Genomic DNA, 21,721 nt, shown 5'->3' on the forward strand with positions numbered 1-21,721 from the left:
AAGACATTATAGTATTTCGGCAAAAATTATACGTCGTGTTGAAAATGTAAGTGTTTTGTTTGTCACATAAAAAACGGAGAATTCGAAAAATTCCGATACCCTGCTTTATTTAAACACCGATATAATATGTATGTATGACCGAAAAATGCTAATCGACATTCAATTAATTCCATTTTTCCATTTAACCTAACCGAACCCAACCTTATCTAACCGGCGAATTCAATTAATTCCATTTATCAAAATTGTGGTATTTTTGACGTACTATACTTTTTTAATAGTACGCGGACCAAAATGTACTATAATTATAGTTCGGTTAACAGATGGCTGCGCGCGACGGCAGAAAACCAATCACAAGACCCGAGTCTTCTACTTACTATGCTGTCCACTAACGGAGGTCGGCCACCATCAAGGCGATCTTCGCTTTGTCGTCTGCTACCCGGTACAGTTCAGTGGAGCTGCACTCTTACCAATCACGGAGATTCTTAAGCCACGAAATGCGGCGCTGTCCTCTACAATGCTACGCTTACAGTATATTCCATGTAGACAATTATAATAAATACCTTTTTCTGTCGGCGCATAGGCTTTTCGCTCCAATAATTGTTAATTTAAAAATTTGAAATTTTCATACATTTTGATGCATCATTATCACAAATTAAGATTATATTAGGTAATATTAGGTTGGGGTAGGTTAGGTTAGGTTAGGTTAGGTTTAACAAGAAAGTTATAAAATCTCATGATGGCATCTGCGGCACATTTACAAAAATTACCAAACATTAAGTGTATATAGATTGTCTGTTTTGCTAATATTTACCTGGTGAATTGTAAACGCGTAAAGATCACAAAAGAAACCGATGTGATAGAGGCCGCTAAGCAGATGAATTGGCAATGGGCTGAACACTGAACGCCGAGCGGACAACTGCTGGAAAAACGCTGTCATACAGTGGCACCCAAGGGGTTCACCCACTGAACGCCTACAGGGAAGCCCTAAAACCTGCTGGATAGACGATTCCATAAAGTTTGTGGATGTATGTAGTAGGAAAGAGCTAGGGAGATAGGGGAGACCTTCATCCAGCAGTGGATTGACCATGGCTATCGCGGCTTCTGTTATGAAATCAAAACCAAAACCGTTATATCAAAGTTTTAATGTAGGCAATTCACGTGTCTGGAATCTTGTATGTATGTAGTTCGCCGTATCACACTTCACCGTGAAATGTTCTATCGGAAATATATGGCCGTATAAATGTCCTACCCCTTTGGGTTGTATAGTACTGACATATAATTTGTGTCTAAATAAAACACTCTTCTAGCAAGACGCCAGCAGCAAACAAATTTTGAAAATATCCGATATACTGGATTATTTGTTAGGTTAGGTTTTGAATTCATGAATTTTGCCAAAATTGTCATCTCTTTCCGATAAGAAAGCTCAGGGCGAACTGTTTTTCGTACAATTTATATGTTACCATCAATTCAATATTAATTCAATTTTTGACCAAAATCGTGATCAAAAAAACTGAAGAGTGTCGATAAATTGACTGGTCTAATCTACAAATTTATGACACAGTCCTGTTTGTGTTTTTATTATTACAGAGACAACCTCGATGGGGTGGTTAGGAGTTTCACCGGCTTGGAGCCACTTCACCAATGTGGACGGAGAGGATGTCGCCAAGTGCCGGAAATGCGGCTCACTGATCCGTTGCTTGAAGTTGAACACCAATGGCATGATAAAGCACTTAAAAAATATCCACGGCATCAATGCCACCTTCAAATATGCCAAAAAATCCAAGGAGTTGAAGAATAATAAAGAAAACGGTAAGAAACGATATTGACGAAAATGTTTTACAGTCGAACATGGTTATTACGAGCAAGATGGGATCGACTCAATTTGCTCATTATAAGCATTACTCGTTATATAACATTTTTTGCGCCATGGTCTATTTAAGCATAGAACGTATAAAATCTGAAAACCTTTGTAAAAACCCCCGAAACTAGCATGGCATTCATAAACTACAAAAGAAGTTTATTGTAATGATATGCTGAGACGCCGGCGCTGGTAGGTACCTACTGACTTCACAAAGCTTGGAATTTTTACATGCAATTTCAACCATATGCGTGGATACTTTTTTAATGTTGTCGGCGAAAACACCAATTATAGGTACATCAGTCTAGTTAAGGGGGTCTAGGACGATTTGGCACCGCGAACTGGCCTCCGCCGATTGGCCTCCGGTTATTGGCCGCCGGTACAATCGGACACCGACCCAATTGGCCTCCGGGACGATCGGACGCCGGTACAATCGGGCGCCGGCCTAATTTGACACCGGCCCAACTGGCCGCCGGGAGATTGGACGCCGCACCGCTGAATAAAATGCGCAAAGGAAAAGACCTACGTAACGACTTCGTAGAGAAAGTAGACACGACACTTTAATAAATGCTTCTATCTACTTAGTGGTTGTACCCAATACATTTTGCGCTTAATATATTTTTATTATGATAGATAATAATTATTATTCATGCTTTATGCTGTTTATAAAAGAAAAGAATTCTTTTCTCGCCAGAAATTGAAGATGTGCATAATTAAGTAATTTTTGTGTATACCTACCTATTCATATTAAAAACAACAAATATTAATAATGAATTGGTTAGTTAAAATATTGTCTTTCGGCGTTTTCTCGATTTCATGTCATTATAATTGAACTTTATATATGTATATAACCCGTAAATAAGTATTTTGAAGATTATGAAATTACAAACAATATAAGTAGGTAAACTACTTGAAAGGTATATACATATTACATTAGATATTATGTTGACAAAGCGAATTTGTAACTTTATTGGAAGTTTTAGTCATTTTTATTTAAGTATAGTATATATAATATGATGTTTATAAAAATAATGGAAAAATTTTAAAGATGTGCACAATTAAATTTACGTATTTTTATTTATATTTACGAATCTGTAGGTGTCCCTATAAAGGGGATAATTAAGTATATGTTATGCGAAACTCAACTTTACAGAAAGCGAGGAAAAACACCAAATAAAAACAGTAAGTAACCAAAATATATGTATTCGTATATGGTACATATTTTTTTAAAGTTTATTAAATGTATATGATTTAAAATACAACCATAAAACACTTAAGCTATTGTAATTTATTTCGTCGTGTGTTTTTTATTTTTTTGTCTGTTTCTAGTTTATTAGTTAAATTGAGCCAGTTTGAATGAAAATAATATTCTTTCAGACTTTTCTTAAATTAAAACAATACATTTTAAAGTGTGTTTTAGGGTAAATAAAAATATCTTTAAAAATTTAAGAAAATAATCTGCTGTAAATATTTCAGTAGGTTGATGGATAAATATGTAAAGTAACCTTATAGTAATTAATAATATTCACTATTTGCTAAGTCATATTTTTATAATAATACTTACATATGAATTTCTTTAACGGTATTAACTCACAGTGAAGCCTTGATGAAAAGACAATACCAATATTAAATAATAAAATAAAACACAATATTATGCAGTGCTAAGCAAAATTGATAAATAAAACGACAATTATAATAATACATTTATTTTCAATGACAACCTATTTTAGACAATACATTTTAATAATATAAAAACAAAATGCAGTTCATAAATACACATCGTATGGGTATTTTATAATCCTGCTTATGATATTTAAATAACATAATATACGTACATATTCATCTCAAAAAACCTCATAACAAAATAACATACTAAAACTACACAAAATATTTATTACTATCCATAAAAATAAAGGAATAAATGGAGGAACCTAATAATACAATATTAGGTACCTTCCTACCTATCTACCTAAAACTTGTAATGTATATGCGATCATCTTTTCTGTAAATTTAATTCATTAAAGCACTGTTAGAAAAAAAAATTTAACGTTTAATTAAATTTAGAATATAAACTAGATTATTATTAAAATAAGCAGTAAGGATTTGCATCATATTGCCACTTACAATGATCAAAGAAAATGTCTATGACGAGGATTATACATTTTTTTATTTTACCATATTTAGCTGTTATGAAAATTTGCCCCGAAAATATACTCCGAAATTATGGTCTATGTATACAAAGGTAAATAATCATTAGGTATTTTTTAAACATCTCAAAATACTAATACTAAGTAGATAATGCAAAAGTTAAAAGCATTAACCCTACAGCGGAATGAATCTAGATCAGTGATGGCGAACCTGTGACACTAGTGTCACGCGAGATGATTTTTCATGGCACGCGAATGTTTTATTTTGAAAAGAGAAAAAAACCTACAATAATTTAATAATATACAAGAAAGTTTTGCAAATAAATTAATGTTCTTATAAGTAAGTATATAATATTAAAAAATGATGACGACAGAGCAATGTTTTCTTCGGTTTTTAATATTATTTTTACCAATCAACGAAAGTCAGGCAAAAATGACAGATTAAAAATAAAAATATTCATCCAACAATGATGACAACTTGGTGAAATTTATCGGCAGTCATTCAAATATAAACAGCTGCTTATTATTTTACCTCAAATATAATCGCTAAAAACGGAAAACCGCTTAGTTAGTGATAGGGAATATAATAATATGAAAGAAACGTTGCTAAAATGCTTCCACGATCTCCTTGAAATTTTGAAAACAAGGAAAAAATTATTGAACGAATAAAAGATTAGCCTTCGGCTAGAAACACAGTGAAAATAGAATCTCAAGAACTCAATTATAATCTTTAAACTTTTTCAATAGCATTCTTAAAAACTGTTTTTCATTTTTTTCTCATGAATCTCGGTATGTCAGACAGTCGAACAATTATAATAGGGAAATTTTGGCCCACGTACGTAAAAAGGTTCGCCAACCCTGATCGAAATAATACTATTAAACCTATTTTTTTCTCAAAAAAAGGGGTTTTCAAACTGTGTTCACTCGTATAATTCTGTTTAATATAATATTTCTTTTATTAATTATGTTAACTGTAAATTCATGGTGGAAATGAATCCTATTATTGATTTAATTTAATAAAACGCAATTTTTATCGTACTGACTAGACTAGCCTCTGGGTGGACGAAACCGGTTGCAGTTAAAAAAGGTTCATGTGATTGGGTCATCGATATATTTAATAATATGTTTACTGTTCAATTCTACTTATTAAGTCATAATTTGTGTTATACTAATTATTTAATTTATAAAAACGTGCTGCAATATAATCAGTCAATGTCGATTTAATGATTTATTTTCTTCCAAACTCAATAATTACCCAGTATTATTTAACCTAACTAAAAAAATACGACATCCAACAGGATTCGCGCCCAGATGCGTGCTCTGGCCACTAAGCTATACGAGTCCTATCTACTTGTATCGAAGTGAGCTAATGCTTTTATAATTGTCTCTGAAGCACTTTCTAAATTGCGTTACTTATTGGCAATCGACTTTTGTATTTTAAATCAAAGTAGGTATTGAATTATCGATTTCAGGATCACTCCAATGTTTTATATTATATTTGGCTGATATTTTTGGACGAATTCACTGGACAGCCGGCTCTTAGACTGTTAGCCGATGAGTTAGACATTTTTCGAAATTCTTGTCCTATTAAAAATATTTTTAACGCTATTAAAATATGTTGTATAATTCTCATGACAAAGGCCAATCATTTTTTAACCCCTGATAAAGCTAATGAGGTAGTTAGATCAGATTATTTTTAAATATCTGGGGCTTTCCCACGTACCCAGGTATTTCCACAGATAAATTAAAAATAATTCCCTATTTCAAACATCGGCTTCCTAGTGATTAATATAATAGATATTATATATTTCGACGTAGTTACACAAAACAATACAACTCATAAAATATAAATCCATGCTTGGTGAAATGTTTCACCAGTCAATATAATTTTTTTCCCTAGATTATTTATTTTCTTATTATCTTCCCAAGTCATGTCACCATTCTGTATCCACCATATATATAATGTGTGGATGGTTTTTAGTAGCCTTGGTCAGGTGACAGGTGGTGGTATTGACTTTTGTTGTCAAAGAGGATATATAATTATTAAGTTTACACTGCTACTTATTACTATTTTGTTTTACTGTTTTTGTTATATTATACGTATTCATATTCCAACAGTGAATTTTCCATTTGTGAGATTTTCTTCAGAAATAAATATTTATCTTCTTCTTCTTATTGTGCCATCTCCTAGCGGAGGTCGGACACCATCAAGGCAATATTAGCTTTGTCGTCTGCTACCTGGAATAGTTCAGTGGAGCTGCACTCGTACTAATCACGGAGGTTTTTAAGCCACGAAATGGGGCGCCGTCCTCTGCTACGCTTACCATTGATCTTTCCTTGAATAATAAGTTGGGGAATACTGTACTTTTGTCCTCTCATAATGTAGCCGAGGTACTGTAGTTTCCTGGTTTTAATACTACGTAGAACTTCTTGGTCCTTTCCCATTCGATTGAGAATTTCAACATTTGTCACCCTGTCAGTTCAAGAAATTTTGAGGATGTATCTATACAGCCACATCTCGAAAGCTTCAAGTCTCCGTAACATCTCTTGGTTTAGCGTCCATAATAATGTTTATAATAATGTATTGATGTTAGCCATACTATTTATCTTTCAACAAAAATATGTGTACACATTTTAAATTAAAGGTGAAATTTTTAACATATGAACATTTCGACTTATTTTAATATCTAGTACACTCTACTCCAGTTATTTTAAAAATAATGTAAAAAAATATACCACACTATGAAAAAATATTCATTTACCTATGCACCGTGCTGAATTTTTTGAGTCAACTTTTCTTGAAATTTTTCTAATGTGAGTTAGCGCGTTTTTTATAAAATACGTTTAGTAATAAAAATGGAATAAGCAATTTTAAGCCGAAGAAACCTAACACCTATTTCAAACGATAGTCTATTGATAATAATATGCACCTACATACAAATTTGCTTTGTCAACATAATATATAATAATGTAGGTACAGAATACATGTAGGTACTGAATACGGTATAGTTTGTCAATTATTATAGACTTATTTTATTTATTACGTAAACGCCTTGATTAATATAAATTGTACCTAATTATTAAAGATTGATTGACCAACACATTTCAAACAATAATATAATATATAATGTAATATGTAGGTACCTTTCAAGTATTTTACCTACTTATATTGTTTGTAATTTCATAAACTTCAAAATACTTATTTACGGATGATGAATAAATATAAAGTTCAATTATAATAACATGAAATCGAGAAAACGCCGAAAGATATTATTTTCACTAACCAATTCATTATTAATATATATTATATATTTTTAATATGAATAGAATACACAATAAATAACTTACTTAATTATGCACATCTTCAAGTTCTGACGAGGAAAGAATTCTTCTCTTTTTATAAACAGCATAAAGCATAAGTAATAATTATTATCAATCATAAGCGAAAAATGTATAAGGTACAACCACTAAGTAGATAGAAGCACATTAAAGTGTCGTGTCTACTTTCTCTACCAAGTCGTTACGTAGGTCTTTTCCTTTGCGCATTTAATTCAGCCGTGCGGCGTCCAATCTCCCGGCGGCCAGTTGGGCCGGTGTCCAATTGGGTCGGCGCCCGATTGTACCGGCGTCCGATCGTCCCGGAGGCCAATTGGGTCGGTGTCTGATTGTACCGGCGGCCAATAACCGGAGGCCAATCGGCGGAGGCCAGTTCGCGGTGTCAAATCGTCCCATTCCCTAGTTAAGGTGATACATCAGTGAAACGGCAAATAATTTTCAACTATAGGCGCGACGAAATTTTGGACTCGCTCCCATTTGGAGAGAGAACGTCGAGCCGGAAACACGTCATTTTGTTTCGTAATGGCGACGGGCGTATTATATGACAAATTATATTTCGTTAAACATGCGTCATTTGCACCCACGACCCGCAATCCGCGCATCGCGTAGCCACGATCTTTTTAGACCATGCCTCAACTGAGGTATAGCCTTAAGAAAATCATATGGGCCTTCACAGAGTGGAGTTTTTATTAACAGATATTTGGTTTCACGAGAAATAAACCTAAACACCATATGAATTTTTTTTCGCCAGATTCAGGACAGTCCTGGGACTCAAACCTAGGACCCCTGATATCACAGGCTGACATGTTACCCGCTCGGCCATCGTTGGCGTATAAATAATAACATACAGTCGAACTCGGTCATTATGATCACGGATATAGTGAGATCTTGGATGTAATGAGGAAACATTCGTTGACATTTTAGTTTATGATTTTCTCCATACATTTATTCTCCGTTATAACAAGCAACTTATCGGATATACCGAGCTAAAATATCATCAAAAATTTTCTTAAAGCTGTTAATATGTCGATTGTTTAAAAACATTTTGACCCTAAGCAATAAAATCCGATGGGACAGGATGCCGCCGGGATCATATGTCGATCGTTTAAAAACATTTTGACCCTAAGCAATAAAATCCGATGGGACAGGATGCCGCCGGGATCGCATTACGTTTATGACACTATTTAAGTGTCTAAGTACCATCCTAATTGGTGTTTTCGCCGACAATATTGAAAAAGTATACATGCATATGGTTGAAATAAGTAAAAAGTCCATGGTTTGTGAAGTCAGTAGGTAGGTACCTACCAGTGTTCATTACAATAAGCAACGTCAACTTTTTGTGTTATGTGACCGCTCATTTAAAAATATCTATTCCCAAATATAACGAGTAACGTTTATAATGAGCAAATTCAGACGGTCCCATCTTCCTCATAATAACTGAGTTCGACTGTAATTAAATCATGTCCGGAAACTTGTACGTATGCAGTTCGCCGTATCACACTTCATGAAATGTTGGATCGGAAATATATAGCTGTATATTACAGACCGTCCAACTTGTTTGGACATGGGCATTAGGGCATGTCTAAATAAAACACGGTTCTTGTCAGTTTACACTTTACAGGAAGCCAACTGCAAACAAATTTTGAAAATAGCCGATGTACTGGATCATTTGTTAGGTTAGGTTAGGTTTTCATTCTTGAATTCATGAATTTTGCCAAAGTCAGTGATGAAAATTGCATTGATGTTCATATTGAATATAATAAAATTGGAGACCGTATAGTATATATGGTCATCTCTTTGCGATAAGAAAGCTCACGGCGAACTGTGTCACGGTGAAATATTTTACGTACAATTTACATGTAACCTAATTAGATACGTAAATGAAGTTATGATTGTTGACAATATGGTGTTGTCTCATCTACAAATGTATGATGCAGGCCTGTTAATCAAATGTTTTTGTTGTTATAGAGGAAACCGCGGCGGGGTTGTCTGTAGTTTCACCGGCTTGGAGTCACTTCACCAAAGTATACGGAAAAGAGGTTGCCAAGTGTTGGAAATGCGGCACACTGATCCGTTGCCCGAAGTTGATCACCAATGGCATGGTAAAGCACTTAAGAATTATGCACGGCATCAATGCGACCTTTAAACACACCGGTGTATCCAAGAAGTTGAAGAATAATAAAGAAAATGGTAAGAAACGATATTGACGAAAATCTTATAACTAAAAAACAACACTGATTTTGTTTAAATTTTTTTTCCGATCCTAAGCAAATATATGGGCCTTCGCAGAGTGGAGTTTGTATTGACAGATATGTTGTATTCTGTTTCGACGGAGGATAGGTATTCCAGATGAAAAACGGTAGTAGTTCATGATGATGGAGGAGGCGAGAATTTATTTACCGTTTCAAATAACAACAATGGTACAATCGATGCAATTTAATAAGTATTACGGCAATTCAGTGCGATGTGTTGATATAAAGTAAAATATAAATAAAACGATAAAAGTGAATAAATGTATGGAGAAAATCATAAACTAAAATGTCATCGAATGTTTCCTTATTACATCCGTGATCTCGGTGATCATAATAACCAAGTTCGACTGTAATTAAGTTTATCATGATATTGTCTAAAGCACAGGTATACACATAATGGCACATTGCATTTCGGAACACATATCACACCATGAGTGTAAAACCCAAGGCATCTGCAAAAGACATATTTTGGATATATTAGGGTTTAAAGTCTTCGTTTTGTTAGGAGAAATAGAGTTTCTAAGAAAAAACCATAATATTTGGTTTATATCTACATTATATTGCATGTTCTTTCAGTTACTTCACTTTTACATTATCAAGTTCACGACGTTTGCAGTAGTTTCGCATTTAATCTCGAAATTGAAAAATTTGCAGATACGTTGGTTTTACACTCACGGTGCGATATATCTTGTGGATACTGTGCACCTACAAGGGTTCACAATGAATTAACAAGTCTTTTCCGGAATGAATTACACTAGCTATTTTATATGTCTAGTCATAAATCGTATCATAGAAACCTAGAAACCCAACATTTGAAGTGTGGTTGTATATTTATTATTTTATTCCAATGTTGATTTCTTAATCTTAAATTATATAAGGTAGGTAAATGTAGGTACAATGTTTATTAACTTGATATTGTCATCTCCGAAAGGGGGTGGGGGGGTGTAGGATGATGCGCTGGACCCCCCTGATGATGATGGGTCACGGTGTTATCGTCTGCTGGCTTCTTTCGGGGACATGCTTATGTTGATTGACAACGCGGAAATATTGGCGACAACGGTGTTTTATTGTTCGGAATACAGTTAGGTACAAAGTACTACAGCGTAGGAAATATTCAAAAATATTTAAAAAAAAAATAAATAAATTTAAAATGGCGGTGACGCCGGGAGCGCGGCGCCACAGCCGACGTCCGCAGAGACCAAAAACTGAATGAATCAACCTTTTTGGAGTAGGTTAACTCAGGCAAGAATTAAAAATATTACCTACAAATTCTGTCACTGAAAAATGACAAAAGGACAGTAGTGCAGGATCCCATAGACTTTTCGTATACATAATATGCGGAACGCATTCTGACAATTGGAATAGGTTTTGGGGGTCACAAAGATATATAAAGTCGATGTTGCCAGGCGATATTAGTGGTCAATTTTTTTTTATTGAGGTTTTAATTTTTTTTCTTATAACCCACCAAAAATTGTTCTGAGTTCTTCAATAAAACCATGACCGAATCAGGGATTGATTGAAAATGCAATAATTGTACCATGCCATCGGCATGGTCGTAGAACGGTCCGTCCCGTTTGAAAAATAAAAATAGCGGGTAGTGCAATGTGTTCAAAATTATCGATTCTTAGGACCCTTCTTGGCTTAAATTATTTTATTAAGTAGCATTTTTGCATATAATCACCTAAATTGGTTTCTTTACTATATCTATGCATATGATATTAGTTTTAGTATTATGGTTAATCCAGAAACAGTGTAGGTTGCATATATAGGTAGGTGAATAAATGAAATAACGATAACCACTAACCACACTAAGTTCCTACACATTTAATAAAATAAAGAAACAAGAAGTCAAGTGTTCAAACTGTTTTAGGTATCATGATCACAGTTTTTACTAACAATACTTACACATTTTCACAATGATATTCGTGTCAAAGCCGATTTCTTATAACTACGTGATAATTTACGGCATTCAGAATTACATTTGCATGGTTTAACTAAATAATTTGGCAGAGGTTCATTCGTCATTTGTCTTGGATACAAATTATTTTCTCATAATTGTTAGAAGTTGTAGGAAATCAATAGGCTCAATAGTGGATCAGATGAGCTTTTCCATAAATAAACTTGTGCTGAAGCCCTTAAACAGTGTAAATGCTTATAATATCTAAGCCTTGGAGATTGTCCCTTAGTGTATGTAGTAGGTATGTGGTGGATTAATTGCAAAGATTTTTTTGTGAGCCCTCAAAATAAATTACAGCTTGTTAAATGTATTTGCAAAAATGCTCCCACATTTGCAAAAATCAACGGAAAAAGTGAGCTGTACATTGTGGTGAATTTGACGACCCCACACAATGGTTTAAATTGCAGGGATCAATTTTCACTGACGCCATTGATTTAAAATCAAAATCATTTAGAAGCAGACTCTGGAGTCTAGAATATTCTGTCATATATTTCATGCTGTAAAAATGTAAAATTTGGAGATTATCACAGTCCCGATACAGATGTTTTAATTTTAGGCATTAATTTCTGGAATTAACTTGCAACTATTGGTTGCCATGGATAATGGTTTGAGGGATCTCAGAAGAAATTCCATGTTTTAGAATGCCATTTGGCAGCTGAATCTCTTGGCGAAAATATTTGTAATATTATACCAGCATTACATTCTTTAACCGGCTGCGACACCACTAGTCGCATATGTACAAAGAAACAAGCTTTAACCATCTCGTCAATGAGTTTTGTTCAGGATGCACTTTCAGCTTTAGGAAATGGTTTGTTGGAGACCACGGCAGATTCAAGACCTGGAAAAAGTTTGCACTTACTTATTATGTAAACAAAAAACAACAGCGGATGAACTTCGACATAAATTTATTTCCCAAAATATTGGATTTAGTTTAAATTTGTCAAGAGTGATATGCACATATGATTCATTGTATTTACACTGTTTAAAGGCTTCAGCATAAGTTTATTTATGGAAAAGCTCATCTGATCCACTATTTGACCCTCTTGATGTCCTACAACTTGACTATGAGTTACGAGAAAATAATTCGTATCCAAGACAAATGACGAATGAACCCCTACCAAATTATTTAGTTAAACCATGCAAATGTAATTCTAACTGCCGTACATTATCACGTAGTTATAAGAAATCGGCTTTGACATGTATATCATTGTGCAAATGTGTAAGTAGTGTTTGTAAAAACTGTGATCATGATACTTAAAGGAGTTTGAATACTTGACTTGTTGTTTCTTTTTTTTTAATAAATGTGTACTTAGTGTGGTTAGTGGTTATCGTTATTTAACTCTTTTACTCCCAGCTGATTTAGCCTAACATATGCGAAAACTCCCAAGCGTTTTTTGACAACAAATCGTCGATTTAGTTTTTTTTAAATAACTAATTCTACACATGTTTTAAAAATTTGAAACTTTTTGTGTGTGTTCTCAATGGTGTATAAAGCAATAATAAGTAATAATATTGATAGTTGACATCAATAAAACAAAAGAAAAAAATAATGTATCAATATTTATTTAGAAATGAACGGATAAAACTATGTTTGAACAACAAAACAAGTGTGACAACATTTTTTTATTTATAATTGATATATCAAATTTTATAATATAATCTATCCTTATGTAGTAACAGAAAAAAAAATAAACATATTATTATTTCTCTATGAAATAGAATTTTTATAAAGTAATCAAAAAAAATCGTATAGTGTCAAGGTATTCAAGAATATTATTCAATTCACGAAATCGCAAGAGAATTCGATACAGTATCGACGACTAACTGATATGGAATGAAGTAATTTCAAAAAATAAGTCTCAAAGCAACTAAATCATTTATAATATTATTTATATTCATGTATTTTTTCACCATCTTACCAAAAATACAGTGGCATCCATTGTTAGTTCAAAAATTACAAATTTCGTTTTGTAATGTGATATATGAATCATAAAACAACTAAAAGAAATATCAGAATTTAAAATGTGTCATAAAAATAATGTTTTATTATTTTTATGACCCTCTTTGGTCTCAAGTTCGACAGCAGAGCAATCATGACTTGTGAGTTATTAGGGTATGGCATAATTATAAACAATGCCGACACTAAAATAAATGTTAGTCACCACCCAACACACAGTGAATATAATGCTTCGTCTACATGAACGAAATATGACGGGAAAAAATTTGGAATAAATCGTAAATTTGGTTCCAAACTTTCGGCCGATGGATCGGCCCAGATGGAGTTTTCGCATAGGTATGGTGGGCCGAAATATCGGCCCCGTGGGAGTAAAAGGGTTAATTTACTCACCTACCTATATATTATGCAACCTGCACCTTTTCTGGATTAACCATAATACTAAAACTAATGTCATATGCATATATAGATATAGTAAAGAAACCAATATGGGTGATTCTATACAAAAAAGCTACTATGTAATATAATTTAAGCCAAGGAGGATCCTAAGAATCGATAATTTTGAACACATTGCACTACCCGCTATTTTTATTTTTTCAAATGGGAAGAACCGTTCTACGACCATGCCGATGGCATGGTACAATTATTACATTTTCAATAAATCCCTGATTCCGTCTTGGTTTTATTGAAGAACTCAGAACAATTTTTGGTGGGTTATAAGAAAAAAAATTAAAACCTCAATAAAAAAAAAAATGACCACTAATATCGCCTGGCAACATCGACATTATATATCTTGGTGATCCCTAAAACCTATTCCAATTGTCAGAATGCGTTCCGCATATTATGTATAGGACAAGTCTATGGGATCCTGCACTACAGCCTTTACACCCTATATACCCGGCTGGTAGGTACATTGGGTGTCATATTTCTGAGAATTTTTGCTAACCACAGAAATATTCAACCAGACCTTTTCCAGGTACATGCTTTGAAAGGGACTGCATTTGCTGGGATTAACATTACTGCACTAAATTACAGCTTGCTTGTATGTTTAAAATTGAATAAGTATAAAATTTATAATGACGCTAGGTTTTACTTTGCTTGCTTCTAGAATTAATGTAGGTATAAAGCAGGATTTTACATACATTAAGGGCTAGAATGATTTCATTAAATTTTGTAGAACTTGCAAAAGGGTGACTATAAATTTTCATACATCTAAGCTTACGGGCTAGAAATTTGCCTCGCAGTCGATCTGTTCATGTTTGCATGAATCAGCCCAATGATGATTCAGGCCTCATGGCCTTGGATCCTCTGAGGATGCCATGGTTTAGGCGGTATCAATATCATACGTAATAATGATCTTATTTATCGATCAAAATTAAATTGTAAGTATGGTATCCATAAAATTAAATCATCACAATGACTGACAATCACTCAATGTTTGGGAAGTCAGGTTTGCATGTTGTTATTTTTAATTAAGTATAATTCCAAGTTCTTATCAATAAGACGACTTCTCAATTTACTCTTGATTTCCTCTCTTAGATATCCCTTTTTAACCACAAAACTTGCAATAATAACATTGTTGGAAGTTTGTCTTCAGTAAGTAAATACAGAACTTGATTTTTCTTGACTCTTCTAAAGTTTCTCAACTGCTTTCTTCCTTGCATCACCGACATGATATTTAGTGCTAAATTACGTACAGGGCGTGTTTAGTTGTAAAGTGTCTCTCCAAATTTGACCTTTTGTTATGCGCCAATTTTTCCCGACAAACAATACAAGTCGGTAGGCCATTTAAGTTTTGAATAAACGCGAAAGTCTCGGTCCATTCAAATTTAAATTCACGGTTTTCATCTTCCGTTTTTCTTTGCTTCTTCTTTGTAGCCGTGCTAAATAGGGCAGAGGGCATTTGTGGAAGAGCCGCACTCAAGGGGCCAAAGAGCCGCGGTTTGCCGACCACTGCCCTAGAGCAGTGGTCGGCAAACTCATTAGTCAATAGAGCCAAATATCAACAGTACAACAATTGAGATTTCTTTTGAGAGCCAAATTTCTTAAACTTAAACTAGGTATATATGTATGTGCACTGCTTCAACTTAATAAACTTTGATTAAAGTTTTAAGACTTTATTAAACTATAGCTACACTGAATAAAAGTTGATATCATACTTAATAATGATCTTATTTATTGATATAAATTAAATTGTAGGTAAAGGTACCCATAAAATTAAATCATGACCAACACTTAATGTGAACAATGACCTTCCATCTCCTTGAAAAGTTTGGGTTAGGTTTGTATGTTGTTGTTTTTAATTTAAGGCACGATTCCAGGATCTCATCAATAAATCGACTTCTCAATTTACTCTTGATAAGGTTCATGCTTGAAAAATATCGTTTGCATGAATATGTAGAACCAAAAAAGGAAAGAACAGGAAACGCTAGTTTTTTAACTGATCATGAGTCAGGAATACTATTCCAGGTATTAAAAATCATCATGCCTTCCTTCTTCAGGTCTTTCAAAGAAGACTACTTGTGCTGTGAACCATGTTCATATTTGTTTTTCTCCAATAAATGTCCATATCAGCACAGGGACGTTCAAATTTAGAGCTCCATAATTCTTTATTTTTATAAAATCCAGCATTTCAAAGTAGCCAATGTCAACATTAAAGGGAGAAAAATTAATTCTGTTCCGTTAATTAAGAGTTTTTTTTTTAACAAAGACAAATGTCGTTTTGCAGTTTCTCAATTCCTGAAGCCTGTTGAGAAGATCTTCCCTCATATTTAAAATTGCTTTTTGGTAATAGCGAATGTCAATATCAGAATTATGTTCTTGGCGATGTTTCAGCAGGCTTAGAAAGTGAATCGAAGATTCTCTTTCGAAATTTTGAGCAAAAAGGTATAATTTGTTTTTGAACAGAATAACCTCTTCTAACATCGAGAAAATTGTGTTTCCTTCCCTATGCAGTTTACGATTAAGCTGATTTAGCTACCATGAAATATTTTTTTTGAATCAACTGATCGTCCATTATTTCTGGATAGTGACCAACCTTCTATTATTAAATTTCTGTTAATAAAGAAGCGAAACCTTTTCTCTTGATAATCAATGTACCTTGTTATGCAGGAGAAGATTTGAGTATTCATTCTCAATTTAAACTAAAAAATCTTTAAACTGGCGTTGATTAAGAGCTTTAGAATAGAGTTGATAATCTTAATCACACACATTCCATAACCTAGTAAATTTCTTCTGGAAATGTATGCGCACAAAGAGCTTCTTGACGAATGATGAAATGGTATCTTGTGAAGTATCTTGTGATTAGTTTTTTCTTTCAAAATAGTAACACACCCTTTTCTTACGGTCATATGTTTCGCCCTGTCTGCTGAAATTGACACAATTTTATCGAGTAGAATATGATTTTTTTCCTTGCACTGAATTACAACGTTTGCAATATCCTCTCCACGTGTTTGACCTTTGAGTGGCAGTAATCCTAAAAGGTCTTATTTAGGACCTGTAGATGAAATAAATCGTTCAAATTTGTGCTCTATCATTTATGTCACAAGACTCGTCAACTGCTATTGATAAAGCTGAAATCAATTTAAGATCTTCGACTTGCTGGTTGGTTATATTCGAAGACATTTTGACTGTTCTTTCACTGTTTTAGCCCGTACGTGGTCATTTGTGGAAGAGCCACAACCTAACCGTTTTTTTTTTTAAATGGCACATGTTCAAACATGCGCGTTACCATGATCTTACTCCCTACATTTATCGTTTGTCAATTTATGGCTAAGGCTGTATGCTGTAGCTTAGCCACTGGGAAACGCCAATAGAAATGGCGTATTTCAAAAAAATACTACCTTATTCTTAGGTCGATAATTATTATAAAGCAAACATTATTCGTAGAATGTTTATCACATTTGAATGGTCAAAGACATAGCTTATAATTAGTATCTTTAAATTTGTAAATCTTGCCCATTTTTTGAATAATAAAATGCCTAATTCTTGTCAAATTTGGGATCACAGAGATATTTTTTATTGTGAATATTTCACTATAATAATGTCGACATAAATTTTACTAATGGTTTTATAAATGCTTTTAAAAATTAATAAACATAAAAAATCTTAACACCATTTCACATGGACGTACTGAAATATGACTATATTCTAAAACATTAGAGCGAGAAATTTAAAAGAATACTATTTTATGTAATAAAAATACTTTATGCAGTCATTAAATGTTTAAAATAAATATAAAGGATAATAAGGCTTCAAAATTATCTAAATAGATTATCTACAACATTTAAGGAATGTCCAGGATCATGCTTTGAAAATAGCATAAAAGCTCCATTTTGACGTACGCTGAGCAATGTCCCCCTTAATGTGTGTTTCTTTAAATAAATAATGACTGTTGTCTGATCTACAAATAAATGATGCAGTCCTGTTAATCAAATATTTTTGTTGTTACAGAGAAAATCGCGGCGGGGTTGTCTGTAGTTTCACCGACTTGGAGTCACTTCACCAAAGTGGACGGAGAGGAGGTAGGTAAGTGCCGGAAATGCGGCACACTGATCCGTTGCCCTAAGTTGAACACCTGTCACATGGCAAGGCACTTAAAAAAAGTACACCACATCAATGCCACCATCAAACATGCCAGAGCATCCAAGGAGCTGAAGAATAAGAAAGAAAACGGTAAGAAAGGATATTGACAAAAATCTTATAACTAAAAAACAACCTTTAGAAAGTACACACTGTGTAAAGTAAGTAAAACTGTTAATGGTGTTTTCACCGACAAGATTAAAAAAGTATCCACGCATATGGTTGAAAAAAAGTTCAAAGTTTGTGAAGTAAGTAGGTACTGTTATTTCCCTCCATTTTGGTAAGTGAAAACAAACTGTCACTTATGCTTCGTTATGGTTTTTTTCGTCTGGGTTCGGGATGTGGAGGTGAACAATAACACACCGGAATTGTTTTGGAAACGGCAAGGTATATTTAAGTTAATATTATATAATAGTTACATTTTTAATAATTTAATTTTGACGGATAGCGAAATTGGCGTGTTCGCGATTTAGCTGTTTGTAGCGTTCTGCGCGCCATCTTGTGTTTTTTTCCAACAAAAGCCGTTGTCGAAAAACAAGCGACGTTGCAAATCTTCAACGGTTATAATCTACTCTACGGCATTGCCAGCTCCGCTCTGTTATTATTATTTATTTTCGTAATCAGCGCTTTACTATTTGTTGGGTTTGATACCGATTCGGGCCTCTCTAGATACACATAGACATTCCCAAACAAAATAAAACTAACTAATCTATGATGCTAATGGCTGAGGATGCTGCTTGGGTGCTTTCTGCTGACGGAGGCTGCTTTGCTCAGCTGAAGAAGGCCGCTTTGTAGCTCTCTTCATCATGGTGCATCTGGGCCAGGGCTGATTGCAAGGCTCGCAGACACGCTGCTGTTGACGAGGAGGGCTCAAGCGGCTGATGATGCAGGGTATTTGATGCCGTTTTCCCTCGTTGGAGCCAGGGTCTTGCTCGATACACTCGTCCGTGGGCCAAGTTCGCTGGCGGATGCAGTTGGTCGGGAGTACATCGGGAGCCCTAACTTCGCAATCCGGGTGTTTCTGCTCTTTTCTTCACTGGCTTGGCTTTGGCAGCATCCTCTTTCTACTGCTTTTTATTATACTTTTGTTGAGCGCCACCTGAGGCAAGCCTCCGGATGTTTCTTCCTCGCCGTTTCCTATTCCGGTGTTTGGATCTCAGGGTGTGTCGGGTGAAAGAAATTTCACCTGCTTCTTGATTCCAGACGATCAAAATCAAGAAGCGTAGCCCCACGTTGGGCGCCACTTGTTATTTCCCTCCATTTTGGTAAGTGAAAACAAACTGTCACTTTTACTTCGTTATGGTTTTTTTCGTCTGGGTTCGGGATGGGGAGGTGAACAATAACACACCAGAATTGTTTTGGAAACGGCAAGGTATATTTAAGTTAATATTATATAATAGTTACATTTTTAATAATTTAATTTTGACGGATAGCGAAATTGGCGTGTTCGCGATTTAGCTGTTTGTAGCGTTCTGCGCGCCATCTTGTGTTTTTTTCCAACGAAAGCCGTCGTCGAAAAAAAAGCGACGTTGCAAATCTTCAACGGTTATAATCTACTCAACGGCATTGCCGGCTCGGCTCTGTTATTATTATTTATTTTCGTAATCAGCGCTTTACTATTTGTTGGGTTTGATACCGATTCGGGCCTCTCCAGAAACCATTTTTTCATTCAACGAATAATTCACAAGAATGTAATATTCTAATTATTGAACATACATAATTTTGAAAACTCTTCTGAGAAAATATATTATAACCATTTTGTTAAAATCTAACCAGCATCATCTGCAAATTGTATTCTTAGTCGGCTCGCACATCAGAATTCGCCTCATGCACCGCATGTCGAAATCATCCACATAATAAACGCTGTCAAATGGAGCTTCACAGATTGGTTGAATGCGACAGAACAACAAATGCAACATGTTGAGGATGGACTCTTCTAGCATATTGACGTTTGCGCCCGCCGAGATTGCGCGAAGCGCTCGATGCGGCCATTTGTTGTACTAGCTTGATGTCAGTGGTCACCGGTCAAGCTTTCCACACACAACACATCAAATAAACAAAAATGGCAGACGTACGCTTCAACATTATGACTGAATCCAATATTTTCGCCGTCTACTTAAATTTCTGCGGTACCAACGTATAATAATCTCCGCTTCAGTGTTTGATGAAATCTGCGTAATGGCGTCTGGCTGGGAGTATATTATTATTTTGACGTTTCGAGATGTGAGTGTCGCTAGTAGATGTGCGTGTTTCGTGCGGCTCGGAACTCAGTCGCGTCGAACGAGGCGAGTTTTGATGAGAGCCGCCTTAGTTTTAAGAAAACATAATTATGACTGACAGTTTATTGTGCATTATTTATGTCGAATCGTAACAGTCTACTTCCACCCCTCCACTGAAATAACCTAACCTAACCTAACCTACATAATATTATTATTATCGTTTTATCTTGTAAATCTCATAACTAAAATTATTTTTTAACTTGAGATATTTTTTTTCATAAGAAATGCGTGTTGACCACTTGCTCAACCTATTAGGTCCATACTCTGACTCAGTGACGTCCCGTGGGGGTAGGCAGATTGAGCGTCGCTTGGGGGCGGCAGTTATTTGAAGGGCGGCAAATCGAGGAGAATCATTATTTATATATAGAAATAGCTACCCAAACTCAGTAATAGATAACGGAAAAATATTTCCATTAAAAAATTCGGCTCACTGGTTGTAAACAAAATGTATTAATTATTACTATAAAAGTTTTAAAAGGATTTTATTTTTTTTGTCGGGTTCGCGATGTCTTGTTTACCTCCGTTGTCCTTGGACGTCACGTCCTTAGTGAACAGCAATGACACGTGTAGATTTGCAAATAATATTTGAATTGTAGGTAGGTAGGTACATACTTACATTAATTTAAAATTTATCCAAATATGTTTGCTAATTACTCGTTTTAGAAGTTGTCAGGCGTATTTTTAAATCTACCTATCTGAAATCATCGATTCGCAATATTGTCTATTGAAGCAGAAATGGCATTTAAATTAGATTAATTAGTGATATTGTTAGTAATGTATCCATACAACATAAAACACATTTCTTAGATATTGGAGTCATGAAAGGATGATAAAAAGTACTGTAAGTATAAAAAAATGTGGCGGCATTTTGACACTGCCTAGGGGCGGCATTTTGTCTAGGAGCGCCACTAACGTCCAAACAACATGTAAATTTTTTTCACCAGACCTGGGATTCGAATCCGGGACCCATGACATCACAGACTGACTGACACGTTACCCGCTCGGACATCGTTGGGCCGTACAAATGATAACATATAATTAAATTGTGTCCGGAAACTTGTACGTATGCAGTTCGCCGAATCACACTTCACCGGGAAATATATGGCCGTACATTAAAGACCATCCAATCTCATAAAATTCATGTCTAAATAAAACACGGTTCTCTTCGGTTTACACTTTACAGGAAGCCAGCAGCAAACAAATTTTGATAATAGCCGATATACTGGATTATTTGTTAGGTTAGGTTTTTAATCTTGAATTCATGAATTTTGTCAAAATCAGCTATGAAAATTGAATTAATGTTCATAATGAATCTAATATAATTGGAGACCGTATAGTATACGGTCATCTCTTTCCA

The 21,721-nt window shown here is 34.5% G+C and overlaps 1 protein-coding gene across 1 annotated transcript in view; it reads left to right on the top strand.

Moving 5' to 3' along the window:
• The window catches only part of LOC147076330 (uncharacterized), a 54,082-nt gene that overhangs the window by 803 nt on the left and 31,558 nt on the right, over nucleotides 1–21,721 (top strand). The window contains exons 2-4 of the mRNA XM_085941724.1: nucleotides 1,588–1,809; nucleotides 9,310–9,531; nucleotides 17,957–18,178. Of these exons, the coding sequence (XP_085797850.1) occupies nucleotides 1,599–1,809; nucleotides 9,310–9,531; nucleotides 17,957–18,178 (655 nt within the window). The 5' untranslated portion in view covers nucleotides 1,588–1,598. The remainder of the gene's footprint in view (nucleotides 1–1,587; nucleotides 1,810–9,309; nucleotides 9,532–17,956; nucleotides 18,179–21,721) is intronic.

Source organism: Rhyacophila brunnea, unplaced genomic scaffold (assembly GCF_057557595.1).
Source record: "Rhyacophila brunnea isolate RB1 unplaced genomic scaffold, BYU_Rbru_1.0 scaffold_13, whole genome shotgun sequence".
In the NCBI taxonomy this organism is placed as follows: Eukaryota; Metazoa; Arthropoda; class Insecta; order Trichoptera; family Rhyacophilidae; genus Rhyacophila; species Rhyacophila brunnea.